We start from the raw sequence: 13,600 nt of genomic DNA, 5'->3' as shown, positions 1-13,600 counted from the left end.
CAGCAGTCCAGTGGCACTATGAAACTTCTACTAAATTGTTGTGGAACTTGAGATGACCTAAAAGAATATCCATGTGTCTCAATGCTCCATAAAATGCAAAACATCATACTGCTGCCCTGTCCCTCACCTCGTGAAAGCATTTGGATAGCCTGCTGAAAAATACAACTTAAGAGAAATACATCATTTTTTCATTGTCAAAATATGAACTAGCACATATATTTTAAAAAGTTAAGTTTTACTCGTGGACATAACAGGACTGTTCTGTGAAAGATCACAACTGAGAAGAACGGGAAAGTTATCCTAAAGGAGGAGAACTCCTATCTTCTCTTCTGGTTGGGATGGGAAAAGGGAAAAGAATCCAAATGGCTTAAAAAGCAAGTTCACCATCTTGTGACGGTCATTTCTGAATTCTCCTGCTTCCAGAAACTGTTCGACATTCGTGGTAAGTCCCAGTGGCAAGGGTACAATAATAGTGACCATGGCTCAACTGGTGCTAAGTACCTGCCCAGAAAAGCCTTTTAAATTGCATCACTCACATTAAATGGGTTGTTTACTGCCTGAGTTGGACCATAAGGTGATCCCCAGTGGGTGCATGTGGTTTCCCTCCCTGCTCGAGCAGGAGTGTTGTTTACCGGCTGTCCTGCAGGGACTCCAGGTGGTGTGACGGCTGTGGAATTGGCTGCTTGGCTGCTAGGAGCTACCAGCGCAAAAGCATCATCCAGCAGCGAGTGCATGGTTTGCCGAGCCTCTTCAATGGATGGCTGCGGTGGGACGTACTGGGAGACTGGGTGGGAAGGCAAGCCGGGGAACTTCCCCAGATCAGCAGAAGATGATGTCTGAGGTTCAGGAGGCAAGTCTGGATCAGACTGGAGGAAATGGAAAGAAGGAGAAAGGGCAGTCAGAGGGAAGATCTAACCAGACAGCTTCCAAGCCCCTGTGGGTCTTAAGTCTGAGCAGCATTTTCTTTGCCAGAACCACAATGAGATAAATGGCAAAGTGCCGGTGCTGGACAAAACCTGCCCCTCACCTTCCCCACTTCTGCATGTACATATGCATGCACATCCATAACACCAGCTGTTTAAATACTTCATTCAGTGTGATCTGGAAGACTCTGATCTCAGACAAGGCAGCAGAGCTTTGTGCAGGAGTTACTCAGTTGTAACAGAAATCTTGTTGTTCGCAAGCACATAATGAAGTCATGCAGAGAGGGTTTACTCTACTCAGAAAAAGACAATCAGCTCTGTCTACATCTTTGGCTTCTCTGCAGTTTTTGCAGTTCCAATAGATTAATTCACTCTTTAGCTTACAACTGACCAGATCAGCAGTAATGAACAATTATTACCTCCTCAAAAAACACACAAAGGGAGCTGTTAAGCAACTAAGTGGCTAGCTGCATGGAACTTGAACTTGGGTGCATCCTCTGAATGGGATTCATATAAGTGCTTCACAGCAGCAGTAACCAAGGTACACATTGCAATTACTACCTGGGATCTTACCACGTGGGCTTATTGTTCATCAGAAAAGGAACTTAAATGAGCTTTGCAGCAGCAGACTTATTACCAAAGCTCATTCTTACCACTGCTTGCAGACTGCAAAATCAGTCGTCAAGATGCAGAAGCCTCTACCTCATCAGGAACTTAGCAGTCTTGCTACAGGTGCCAAAGGGGCTGAGCTTGCTGTGTGACACATCTTAATTAAACAGCTTCAGATGATAATGCATTCTGCTGCAGCATGACATTAATATCATCACTCTCTTGTCTGAAGGCAGAAGTAAACCGCAGAAATTGACACTGCAGTCACTTGACTGCATAAGCAGCTAATGGTGATATTCTTAGAATTATTAAACCATCTTTCAGGATGAAAACTGTCCAGGGGTTTCCAATATTAGCATTAGGCTTAGTAAAGTCTGCTTAGAAGTGGTTAAAAATGCCTAAATACAGTTTGTGACATGGATATGATTGAACAGAAACATTCTCCAGTGTCTCTGTCTTTTCTAGACAGGAAACAAAATTAATTTTCAAGACAGTGTACTAGAATTGTTTCAAGTTACTGCAGTACAAAGATATGTTTCTCTTTCATTAATAATTAATTCTGACATTTTAAAGATGAGAAAATTTCTCATGAAAGAAACTGAGTCTTCTATTCTGTGAGAGCAAAGGATACAATTTTCTGTAACATATGAATATATAACATCCAACAAATTGGACTAGAGTGAAACTATGTTCAACATATTGTGGAACATGCCTAGCACACTTTCATGTACATAATACAGCCGCATTAATGAAAACAAGGTTTTGGTTCTTGGTCTGTTTATTATAAAGTAATACTTGGCAAAATTTTACTGTTTAATACTGACAGACTGCCAATGAAATCCTTGCTTCACTTTGATTTACATGCTAACTACATGTGACTGAAATTAGCTATACAGATCAGAGTCAGGAGGCCAAAAATCTTCCCATGTCACAAGTGTCATTACAATTATCAGAGCACTCCTATCATTCAAGAGACATACATACAATATATGCAGAGTTATTGACTCCTGGCGGCCTTTTGTATGTCCCGTCACTGTCAGTTGTGATTAACCGGTCCTTTTCCGCATCGATAGGACTACCATTTATCTGATGTCGCCGGCGCTGCTTGGGAGAACGTTTTGCACGAGAACTTAACAGGAGGAAAAAAAAAAAAAAAGCAGAGAGAGATAAAAAAACGAACAAGACAAAGGTAATCACATTTCTTTGTACAGATTTTCTTCTCATCCCACTCAAACTTGAACTCCTCTGCTTATTCCCTCCAAGTTATCCTTGCCTCAGACCTGTTTCTCTTCCCAGTTTTTCATGCCAGTCCCATTAGCTAGCCTTGAATCTCTCTCCTCAAGCTTCTCCTAACAACAGTCTCATTGACAGCTCTCCAAACTGTTCCCTTCCTCCCTGAAACTCTTCCCCAGTGTCATTTCCCTTCTACATTCATCTTTGAAAGCTGTCCATGCCCCAGCCCCTGCCAGTGTCTCTCCAGACCTCCCAGACCAACATCTGACACATCTGCAGTAGCAGAACAGAGCACACTACCAGCAGGGCTTTGCACGTGGCACGTTGGGTTTAACCCTACCAGGCCAACAAGCTGAGGAACCCAAATAGCTGGAGAAAAGCTACTTTCTACCAGAGCAGAAGCAGTCAGAGGGCACCAGTGCTTTGGTAACAAAGTACCAGTATTCACAAATCCTAAATAGAGCCCAGGAAAGACTTTCTCTGAAAATATGAGGCCAGGAAGGCAGATCCATGAGGCTGACAAATGTGCCTCGTTACCCAGAGGCAATATATACAAGGTTATCTCATTGATTTGTGAATTTGCCTTTAAAATTCATAATCTCCATGCTTTTTACGTTGTTCAAGGACTTCCTTATTTTGCATCTTTTCCTCCTTTAATAAAAATACTTATTGCAGTTTATGTTTTCCATGTATCTTTTTTTAGTGCTTATATTGCAATTTTGATCTCTCTACATCACATAAAAATCATTCAAACAGCAGAGCAAATTTTTCTGAGACAGCTTTCATACATTCGGGTTTATTTATCATGAATTCTCCCCAGAGAATTTGTAAAAGAATAATTTGCAAACAAAGCATACTGTCATATACTGAAATAAATAAAAATATTTAGATCAACCCAAACCTTTTCACCTAGATAACTCAAATTCAACTAGAGATCAAAATTATTTTAGGCTCTAAAAGTTCTTAAGTACAGGTTTGATGTACTTTAGATGTTGACTCTAAAAGAAAATTGTTCTTTCTCAGCTTTGAAATCCCTACCTCTTCCTGGGCTCTATGAAGACAGTAGGTACACTGCCTCCAGGGTCCAAGATCTTGTCAATTTGCATCTGTGCCTTGCGATATATTCTGTGCTGTTCTTTGGAGTCAACCACCACCACGTCATCCACCACTGGAAATTCATAGTGCCCTTTGCGCTTGGCGCGAAGACGAATCTTATTGCGGTGATGCTCAATCTCAGATTTATGCCTGAGGGCTGTTTGTATCTTAAAGAAAGAGAGAAAAAAAAACCTGCATTTTTCATTTGTAGTTTTTGTAAACAGAATGTTTTACTGCTTTTCCATAAACCTCTTTTTCTCACCTTCCTGCCTGCCCCTACCTCCCTCCTCCCCGAAATCTCTGAAGCATTAAAATAAGTCACACAATTTGTCAACACACTTTCTTTCTTGGATATCTTGCAGTATCTCCATTGTCTCCCCAGGTAGATGTACTATGATACACGATACGATTGCCAGCACAGCAGGTGTAATTAGAGAGGTGGCAGTTTGTTAACAAAAGGCAGGAGGAACACAAAAAACTTCTGCTGTCTGCCAGAAGTGACACTGCTCTGAAAAAATAAGACTAACCAGTACAGGCTGTATCTACCTTTGCTTGTCAAACAGAGATATATTTGATCAATAGTGTTGAAGCCTGCCATCCATTTCCTTTAACAACATCACGTAAGAAGAAAGAACCTAAAGAGCTAATTGAGCTCATAACTCGGTGCCTCTGCTGAGTGCAATGCACCACCACAAACTATGCAGAAATGCAGCAGCAACTCAAGGGCACAGGTCCCTAGATGAACACAGCGTTATCAGCTCCACTTCTTCTTGCAGGTTGAGCCTTCATGCCTTTCTCTTTTTTTTTTTTTTCAAATTCCCTGGAGTGCATCTCATCATCTGGGGAAAGCTATCACAACACCACACTTTTAAGTTCTAGCCCAACACTCACTGAAATCATTCTTATCAATGCAAAAGACTTGGGCAACAGATGAGGTAGCAACAACTGCTCTGTCTGTGCTGGACTAGTTCTAGAACACATTTGTAGCAGCTAATTAAAAAACAAATAAAAATTGATTTTTGTGTATTCTCTCATGACTATAAAAGGGACACAAGCCAGACTTACTCTTTACAACTACAGTTAGAACTATATGTCTTCTGCCCATATAATCAGATTTCTGTTTTGCAGCCCCTCTTGCCTATGTATATTAGATACAGGTATTTACCTCTCTTCTGTAAGGTATTCAGAAACACAGTATCTTAACACAGTGAAGTTAAAGGTTTCAGTAATCTTCCATTCTGAATTATGAGAAGATGCCATCTTATACCCAGTACAAAATGGATGCAGGTACACAGTACTGTCAGACAGCGTATGCTGTGGTTTTGCAGCGCATTACCTTCTCTCCCAACACCCCAGGCGTGCTCATATTCTGCTTACAGTAACCTGAGCCTCAGATAAAGCAGGAAGTTTCTGTATGTTTATGGTCAGATAAACACATCAGAAGTTGGAAGTAATGAATGAGCTGCAAATTCAAATCCCAGAATGTCTTGAGATTACTTGTTTTTATAACCCACATCCTGAGTTGCTGGAAAGTCAAAAGAATTCTGTAGAATGAAAACCAACGTGGGCCAGACGTTCCAATTCTCACACATTAACTAACATGAATTTCCTAAGTCATGTTCTGCTGACTAGCAAAAGGATGGTAACACACGGTATCCTGAACATCATATTTGCTCCTCTCTCAGTGTTTAAGTTTTGGTTTAGGTATCTCTTAAAAACAAGTCAGATTACCTCTTTGGCGTGATACAGGATTATTCCTGTTACTTGCCAAAATTCAGCTCCTCTGGAACTAATGAGGAACTCCTGATAACAAGAAACTGAATACGTTTCACTTCCCTCTTGGCTGGGCATACAGTCCTCCACAAACATTCACAGCACTTCAAAAATACCTCTTTATTAATTTTGTTGGTCTCTGCTACCCTATCAGAAAGCACTGAGTTCTGAACCGGAGGTGCTGCCATCGGTTGCATGGCAATCAGTTGGATCTTGCTTGGGACCCGTCTGCTGGCATCTGAGGAACGCGACATCCTATCCACGTGTTCGAAGATAGAAGCTGAGGAGTGTTGTTCGTTGCCACTGCTGGTCTGAGGAGGTCCTAAATCACCAGAACAAATACAGAGTAGAGTAGCGCTGCTAGGGTTATCTCAGTCAACTGTTAAGCTCTACAGATGCTATGCTACAAGACTATGCCATGTTTTCCATCTGTGATAAATTTGGCCTACAGGCCTTCCAGCTGATTCACATTTAGTGTACAACAAGTTTACCTAGTGGTTTGCAAATTATAAACCTTTTTCCATGATCTTTCCAGAAGGTGAGCTGTCATTCTTTATTTCTGCAAACCAAGCTTTTGGCATTTGCAAACCCCCAAAATCTCAATCTATTTAAGTTCATAAAAAGCTGTTCAAGTGCATACTGCTAATGGTTCCTCTTATCAGTACTTAAGGAGATGCAAATTCCTCAAATGGAGGTTCAAAAAGCAATACCATATGTCTCACTGCAAAACGCAGTTCTTAAGTAATAGAAGGAGTGATATATGAAGTAAACAAAAAAACTCTCAGAGGTCTACAAAAAAACCCAAATAATTTTACAGACATTTTACTGATTAAAGCTTTTAAGGCACTGTTTTCATCTCTGTGACAGGATGAACAGTTCACCTAGTAATAAGAAAGCTGCACAAATATTGCTATGTTGAAATTTGTTGAAGAGGTTGGACCAATTCAAATATGACCTGAAATCTGTAGGATCATCCCAGTGGTTTGCATTTAAGCACATATTTAAGTATTTTTTTTTGCTGGAGCTAGGCCTACAACAGGAACTGTTATGTGGAACAGGCTTGCAAAAACTATTGAAGACTTGCAAAATAATCCTTTGTTTGGTCCACATGGTAACACCACAAATTCTCAAACTGCTTTTCACCATGAAATAGAAGCAATAAGAGATCAAGATTTGTGACTCCTCTTTAAGGAGGAACACAAAAGAATAGAGGGACGCAGTCTCACATCCTTGCAAAGACTTCTACTAATGGGTTGTGGTTCTCAGATTCAAATCAGAAGGAGAATCAGACATGATTCCAATACAGAATCAATTCTTGATCAACCTGATCCAACTCCAGTCTACAAGAAGGAAAATAAAACAGCCACTGGCTCTGATCCATATGCAACACATGCTGGTAATGAAGCATAGGGTTCAGAAGAGGAGTGAATGCTCTCTTCTGCAGAAGATCACAGTACATGACTGGCTCCTTTGTTTCCCTCTTCCAGTACAAAAAGGGAGCAGGAGAGGGAAGGAATGGTACATTTTACTATATTCACAGTACATTACCTTTGGGCTGGAAAGCAATCTTGCCACAAGCTAAGCAAAATTCTTATTTTTCGTAATTCTCAAACTTGATCAATGCATTGTCAAATGTACACATTTATAAATGGTATTCATCATTTGTAAGTGTGACTTTCCTATATAAGCGTCCTTAAAAAGAAAGTAACAGTTCCACTCGATCTCTGTGTTCCAAATGTTTTGCAAGCCACAGAGCCTAAATGAAATATCTCTCTCTCTCTTCTGTAGCTATTTGTATGATCTTTACCATTTGTTAGCTTCAGAGCCCCATCTTCATGCATTTCTCAGAAGCATGAAAGCACTGTCTCTCAGAGAGAGGGGCACAAGAGAGAGAAAGTAGTTAGGGTGAATCCCTCAGAGCAATCCTGTAGAGCAATGGAAATCTGAACTTCTGCATTCATCTTTCCCATTTCCCCCATACGTTAGTAATTTTTTCCAACCTTTTCCAGTCAAAGACCTGTTCTCAAAGCTCACTGACCTCCAACATAAAATTTTAAGGTTATTTTTGTATTACTTGGTTAGTAAGGTCCAATATATTCAATTATGCTGAACATTCACTCTGAATCTTTATAATTTTATCCATAACCTTTCCTTCTGCACACATAAACAAGTGTTTGGCACAGGTCTCTTATCTGAAATAGTTCTTAAACTCGTTTTGTAAAACTGTCAAGTCCCACTGTCAAATTTCAGTAAGGCTTTACAGCAACATCGTATGTTACTCTCTTTTGCAGAAAAGATGCATACACATACAAAAAAATCCATAAGCTGCACCTGACCTTTAAATTATCTGTGAGCACACACTGTATGTGTCTATAAATACAAACCAAGATGGAAGTATAGTAAAGTTGATAAGAAAGCCGGGAACTGCACAGTGCTGTACACATACAACTCAACAGATGAATGAGTTCCTTTAGAAATTTTAAGAGAGTGAATAAGAATGGTTTGTCATTTCAAAGCTCTTATATTACACTATTGTCCATGGTTAGAAAATCATCCTTATAAAGCTATCAGATGGCACTATACAAAATTTTGATTGCAGACTAGATAGCTGAGGCTGAGAAATAATGGAGAGGAATTAATACCCAAAATAATGAACAGGACACATTTAAACAACTTGTCCACCACACAGGTCACGTGTCAGGATCAATATTCACCACTGTTCCATGGATTGAAACTACTAATTGAACTGAAATGTCAGGAAAATGAATTGCTTTACAGGAAGCTATGATTTCCTATGAAAATCAATACAGCTGGAGATAGAGGAAGGCTACTGCTTCCTGCACCCTCTTGAAATAAAAACAAGAGACACAGCAACCAAGATGCATAAAGCCTCATTCAAAACCAGGTAAAGTCAATGGGAACCTTCCACTGGTATTTGAATCTTGTCAGAGTATGCAATTTGAGATAAATTTCACACAATTTCTTTGTATCCCAGTAGATTATGTCCCCAGGACGCAGCTGATGACTCCCATTAGTTACTTGTACAAACTCAACAATGGAAAGTGTCATAGGCAACCTTATATCCATCCTTCTCGACTATTGTAAGATGGAAACTGCTATCAGAGGACATAGTCCTTAATATATCTCTAGATATGGTATGCATTATCAAAAACAGTGTCAGTCTTCTCCTGCTCTATCTTTGCTATTTCTCTGTCCTGACCGGAAAAACAGTAGCTGATGAGAAAAATAACTGTGCTTCTTTGCAGGTAGCCTGCAAAGTCTCAAGCTTCCAGTAAAGACATTAGCTCTAACAATATCTGTAACTTGTTTATATAAAGCTAGTTTCAGGACCTAGTTGCCTCAGTTTTGCTTCTTTCACTGTCATGTTTTCCTCAATAATTTAAAAGAATTGGGAGGAAATTAGAAAAATGTGCCTAAACTGGATGACTATAATTTGTATTACTGAAAATTTTTTTTATACTTCAATAGTTCAAAAGCAATTTCATTTTTTCAGACTCAGAAGACAAACCCTTCTGTCCTTAAGATATAACTGCAGCTACCCCAGCACCTCTACTCATATTTGTACTCAACTACCAGCTCTGGTTACTTACCCACTCTGTTTGCTCCTGACAACATAAAGGAAAAAGAAGAGACAACACAGTAATTATTACAAATAATTCAGCTGGAATGGCAACCGGAAAAAAACACTGCAGTAAGATGATTGCATTGAATTAAATGCATGAACTCGGATCAAACTGCCAAGTCTCAGCTGCACAAAAAGGGAGCTGAATCTGCCATTCAACAGACAGGGCTCTCTGCAGAGAGTGCCTCTAATTCTGAATGCTGAAAATAATCCCCATGATTACCAAACTAGAGGCACCAAACGTCAAAAAAAAATGGTGTATTTGATCCAGTAAGGGCATGAGAGGTAAAAAGGACACATTTTACACAATATCCTTGCTGCCTTTGCCAGATAATTCAGATGTAGTAATACCTAACACTTCTACGCCAAAAGGAAATGTTAAACGTTACATAAAGTTTTAAGCCAGATGAAAAATTAAGAGAAAAAAAAAATGAGGTTCCCAGGTAAGAAGAAATGTGAGAGCACTAAATCAGGGAAACAGAATTGAAGTCAGATAGGTTGGAGCTACTCATAAATCATCCTGAGATGAGCTCTACCATAGCATAATGGTTTTCCTACATATTTACTTGTGCATGATTTCTGGTTCTTGGAGCAAACCTAAGGTGCTGAATATACATACAGCATCTTCTTTTTGTAAATTGTTTAAAGTACATACAGTATACATTGTCTGCTGAGTTATTAGGAAGTCTAACTTTCTAGTCACAGTAGCAGATACTGTGCTTTGTTTTCTTACATCTTTGTTACAAAGGAAAGGCTGCTTCATCACCCTTGCTCGTCCAGGAGTAGTCCACACCATGAAAGTTTAAGAATCATACACTATTTTCTTGCTGTTTAGCCACCCAAGAGTTAGCAGTTTATATAAACTATCTTACATATTCCTCAATCTCATTTCTTCAACATAAGCAAAAACTGAAGATTGACTGCTGTACTCCGAATTTCACTGGCACTGCATTCCTTAGTAGTCATCTTTACATCTCAGCTGGTATTTCACAGAGTACGTGGAAGAACATTCAATATACCGAAGAGACTGCTGACAATGCGGTCAGCATTTTCTTCTTATTTTTTGCTGCTGCCAAGGCCATGTGTATTAAGAAGAGATGGTGATATCACAAGCTCCTTTACCAGATACTCAGTATCACAATTTTTTCTAGGAAGGCTATTATGATTTAAGGCAAAGACCTGGTAACTAAAACCTCAAGCAAGGACAAACCATCTAAACCCAAAAGGCTCTCAGAAAAAACATTTAGTGTTTGTGTAGGCACAGTTAACCACACACTTTTAAACAGGAAAAGAATTTAAAAGAATGCTTTAATTAAAAATAAAAGTGGGTTTGTAGTGTTTTATCAACTTTTCAATGAGGAAAGAAGTGTATCTTTGGGTACCTCCAAGACAAATGGTGGCACTTTAACTGGAAAGAATGTGGTTCTTCACAAAAAAAAAATAAATGTATCTGTTATTAACTTATTAGCACTGGATTTTCATATTTCTAAAGCACAATCATGAAGACATCTTGATGTCTGAATTAGAACTTATTTGTAAAAAATTTACATCTCTGGTCTCTTTTTTTACATCTCATTTTTTCAAAGTTACAGACATATACCCAAGCTGTATCAAGTCCTGCTGTGACCTCTACTGCCCATGTAACTGTCTGCAAGATTGCTACCAGGAGAGCCACAATTAGACCTAAATGGAAAGAGGTTTGCTGAGGCTGTGTGGGAGACAAAAGGAGGAAAGATTCATTCCTGCTTGCTTGATTCAAAAGCTTGCTGGAATGAAAGAATGTGTATTTCTTCAGTTTCAACACAAGAAACTAAACAAAAAAATGGCACTCTCAGCAACTTGATCTAATTGTGGAGGGGTTGGACTAGATGACCTCTAAAGGTCCCTTCCAACCCAAACTATTATATGATTCTATAATACAAAGGAGAGGAAGAAAGTTTTCTGTGACACAACTCAGAAAAATTAACAGTCAAAAATGAGTTTAGAAAAGTTAAGAGTACCACAGTAACTCTTCAACCTGAGTAAAGCACTGCTACTGCACACAAGAAAAAAAAGAAATTAACAAACCCTTCTTCACTGCTCTGCGTGGTTTGCCCTCATTTGCAACAGTTGATGGTCTCGCAGTTTCTTCTCCTGTCTCTCTCCCACTGGATTGCTCACTTGCTGTGGAGTCAGCATCTGATGGCGAAACTCTGCCACAAACATTAAAACAAACAAACATGCAATGTAAGTTTAAAAAGGGGCACAGTTCTCACATGCAAAGAATCCTGTGTTACAGTATCTTGTGAAGATTGCTAATATTTTCCTCTGTTTACAAGTAAATTTATCATAAATTATCATAGTTAGATATTCATTGCCATGATGATACTGTTGTTGCGTGTGAAAATTGACTGCAACAGGATTCACATGTGACAAGATAATTAACTATTCTTCCCTTTAAAATACACTTCAAGAAAAAACTCTGTATTCATAAGTAGCAGATTACTTTTCAGACAGAAAAGAATTATACTAGAAATAACAAATTCGTACAGGTAATTAGTCTAATATTCAGACTTGCTAACTTGGTCTTCTCTTGCTAACACTACAAGTCCATGTGAATATTTTCTTGACCAGTTAAAAGTAGGGCCATTCAAAAACACGACGTCTATGTATTTATCCCACGCAGTCATGAGATTCTTAAAAACATTTGTTACCTACAAATTACAATCTCAGTGTTCATCATTTCTGTGGGCGATTACAGAAATATAAAGAAATACTGTGATTTCCCCAAACAGAATACTTCAGGCATAAAACTATTTAGATAGTATAAAAATAGAAAAAATACAGGGCATACACCACTGCCCAGCTGACACCAAAGCCTGTCATTTCATATGGGATCAGTCTTCGTGACAGTGTCTCTACTGACCATCTTGTCTTGTGAACATTCCTGTTCTGTTCCTGCAGGGAGTTAATCACAGAAAGTGTGCACGTGCCTGTGCATCAACCTTGTGAAGTGCAAGATTTGCTTGGGCTAGATGGACATCTGAACTAGCTACTGAGGCTCTCGGCTAAGCATCAACCTGTCTAGAGCACAAAGATGAAGATAACTATTCCCAGTCAGACAAGCTTAGCGCCAGTTAAAGCTACTCCTTGCAGCAGACAATGCTCTGAATTCGACTCCCTTTTTCCTCCTCCCTGAACAATGTACTGATAATTGAACTCTGTCTTTCTTTCTTTTCTGCAGGACTGTAATACTAATAAGTCACATCCCAAAAAAAAAAAAAAATTAGCAGAGAAAAAAGGAGAAACGGCTCTCAGTGGGCTTACAGATCTGCACCATTGCATCTTTTAATCTTTTCTAAGCTGGAGTGGGTGGGCAGAGCTATCATCTCCATCACTTTTGTCTTGGTTCAGCAGAGTATAAGGCTGGAGTTCTGTTTGCAGATCTGCTACTGACTTTGTTTCACCTCATTGTGCTTTGTTTTCCTTCATACTCTTTCCTCAGACTAAATTATCATTAAGTAAATGGTAGGAACATAAATAGTGCTGAGCCAAAATCAGTCGTTCTTTTAAAGTGCTGAGGAATACGCAGTTGTATCCTCTCAAGCCAAAACAACAGGTCCAACTCTCAGCTGGAGCTTAGAGATGCCATGCTTTCTGAATTCCGTTGTTTTCCTTGTTTGCTGTTTTTTACAGATACAAAACACGTACTCACATCATCACTATATTTCCTGGCATGCAACATACAGTCCTGAATTGCACTGTGATGAACTGAGTTCTGTATTTCCTCACAAAACAGAAAACACACCACGCTATCATTTCACATTTCAACTTCTGCCTCAGGGAATAAATGTTTTAAATCTCAAGCTGACATGAGTATGTCAGCATGTTAGGGAGATGATGGTAACATCTCCATAGTTAAGCCTAAAGGGAGATTTGCTCATAAGGCAGGATGAGGCAGAGAAGGGAAATTATCTTTTGAAAACATTTTGAAGTGTTTGAATTTAGCTGCTATTAAAAAAAGAAATATCTTTGTTCCAGATCTGATCAACAATTCATTATTGTCTTCAGTGGAAGCATTAAAATGTTGGCTTCTGAAAATGTTTCCTGCTTAATTTTCTGAACTGTTCTAGATGAAATACAGTAACAGACTCTAGTTTCAATTTATTTCTTATACTTATGTGCATGTGAATATAGATATCATCCCCTCTCCCTAAGTATCATCTCTGTCTTAGGCCACTTCTGAGCTTTTTAAAAGAAACACAGAAACACTTGTCTTTCTAATTTATATTCAATTGTTTTAAGCTACATCAAATTTATTTAAGCTACATCAAAATGAGTTAGC

The 13,600-nt window shown here is 39.0% G+C and overlaps 1 protein-coding gene across 3 annotated transcripts in view; it reads right to left on the bottom strand.

Annotated features, from left to right (window-relative positions):
- The window catches only part of KIAA1549 (KIAA1549 ortholog), a 151,688-nt gene that overhangs the window by 18,476 nt on the left and 119,612 nt on the right, over positions 1-13,600 (bottom strand). For 2 of the 3 annotated variants that reach the window (XM_086754620.1, XM_086754637.1), the window contains exons 12-16: positions 11,344-11,468; positions 5,750-5,955; positions 3,804-4,027; positions 2,517-2,661; positions 537-866 (exon numbers count right to left, since the gene is read on the bottom strand). In XM_086754620.1, the coding sequence (XP_086610746.1) occupies positions 537-866; positions 2,517-2,661; positions 3,804-4,027; positions 5,750-5,955; positions 11,344-11,468 (1,030 nt within the window). The remainder of the gene's footprint in view (positions 1-536; positions 867-2,516; positions 2,662-3,803; positions 4,028-5,749; positions 5,956-11,343; positions 11,469-13,600) is intronic. The other variant, XM_086754628.1, reaches the window with a different exon arrangement.

This window comes from Chlamydotis macqueenii, chromosome 1 (genome assembly GCF_036417535.1).
Source record: "Chlamydotis macqueenii isolate bChlMac1 chromosome 1, bChlMac1.mat, whole genome shotgun sequence".
Taxonomy (NCBI): Eukaryota; Metazoa; Chordata; class Aves; order Otidiformes; family Otididae; genus Chlamydotis; species Chlamydotis macqueenii.
The sequence above is the reverse complement of the archived record's forward strand: the minus strand, read 5'-3'. Positions and strand labels throughout refer to the sequence as shown.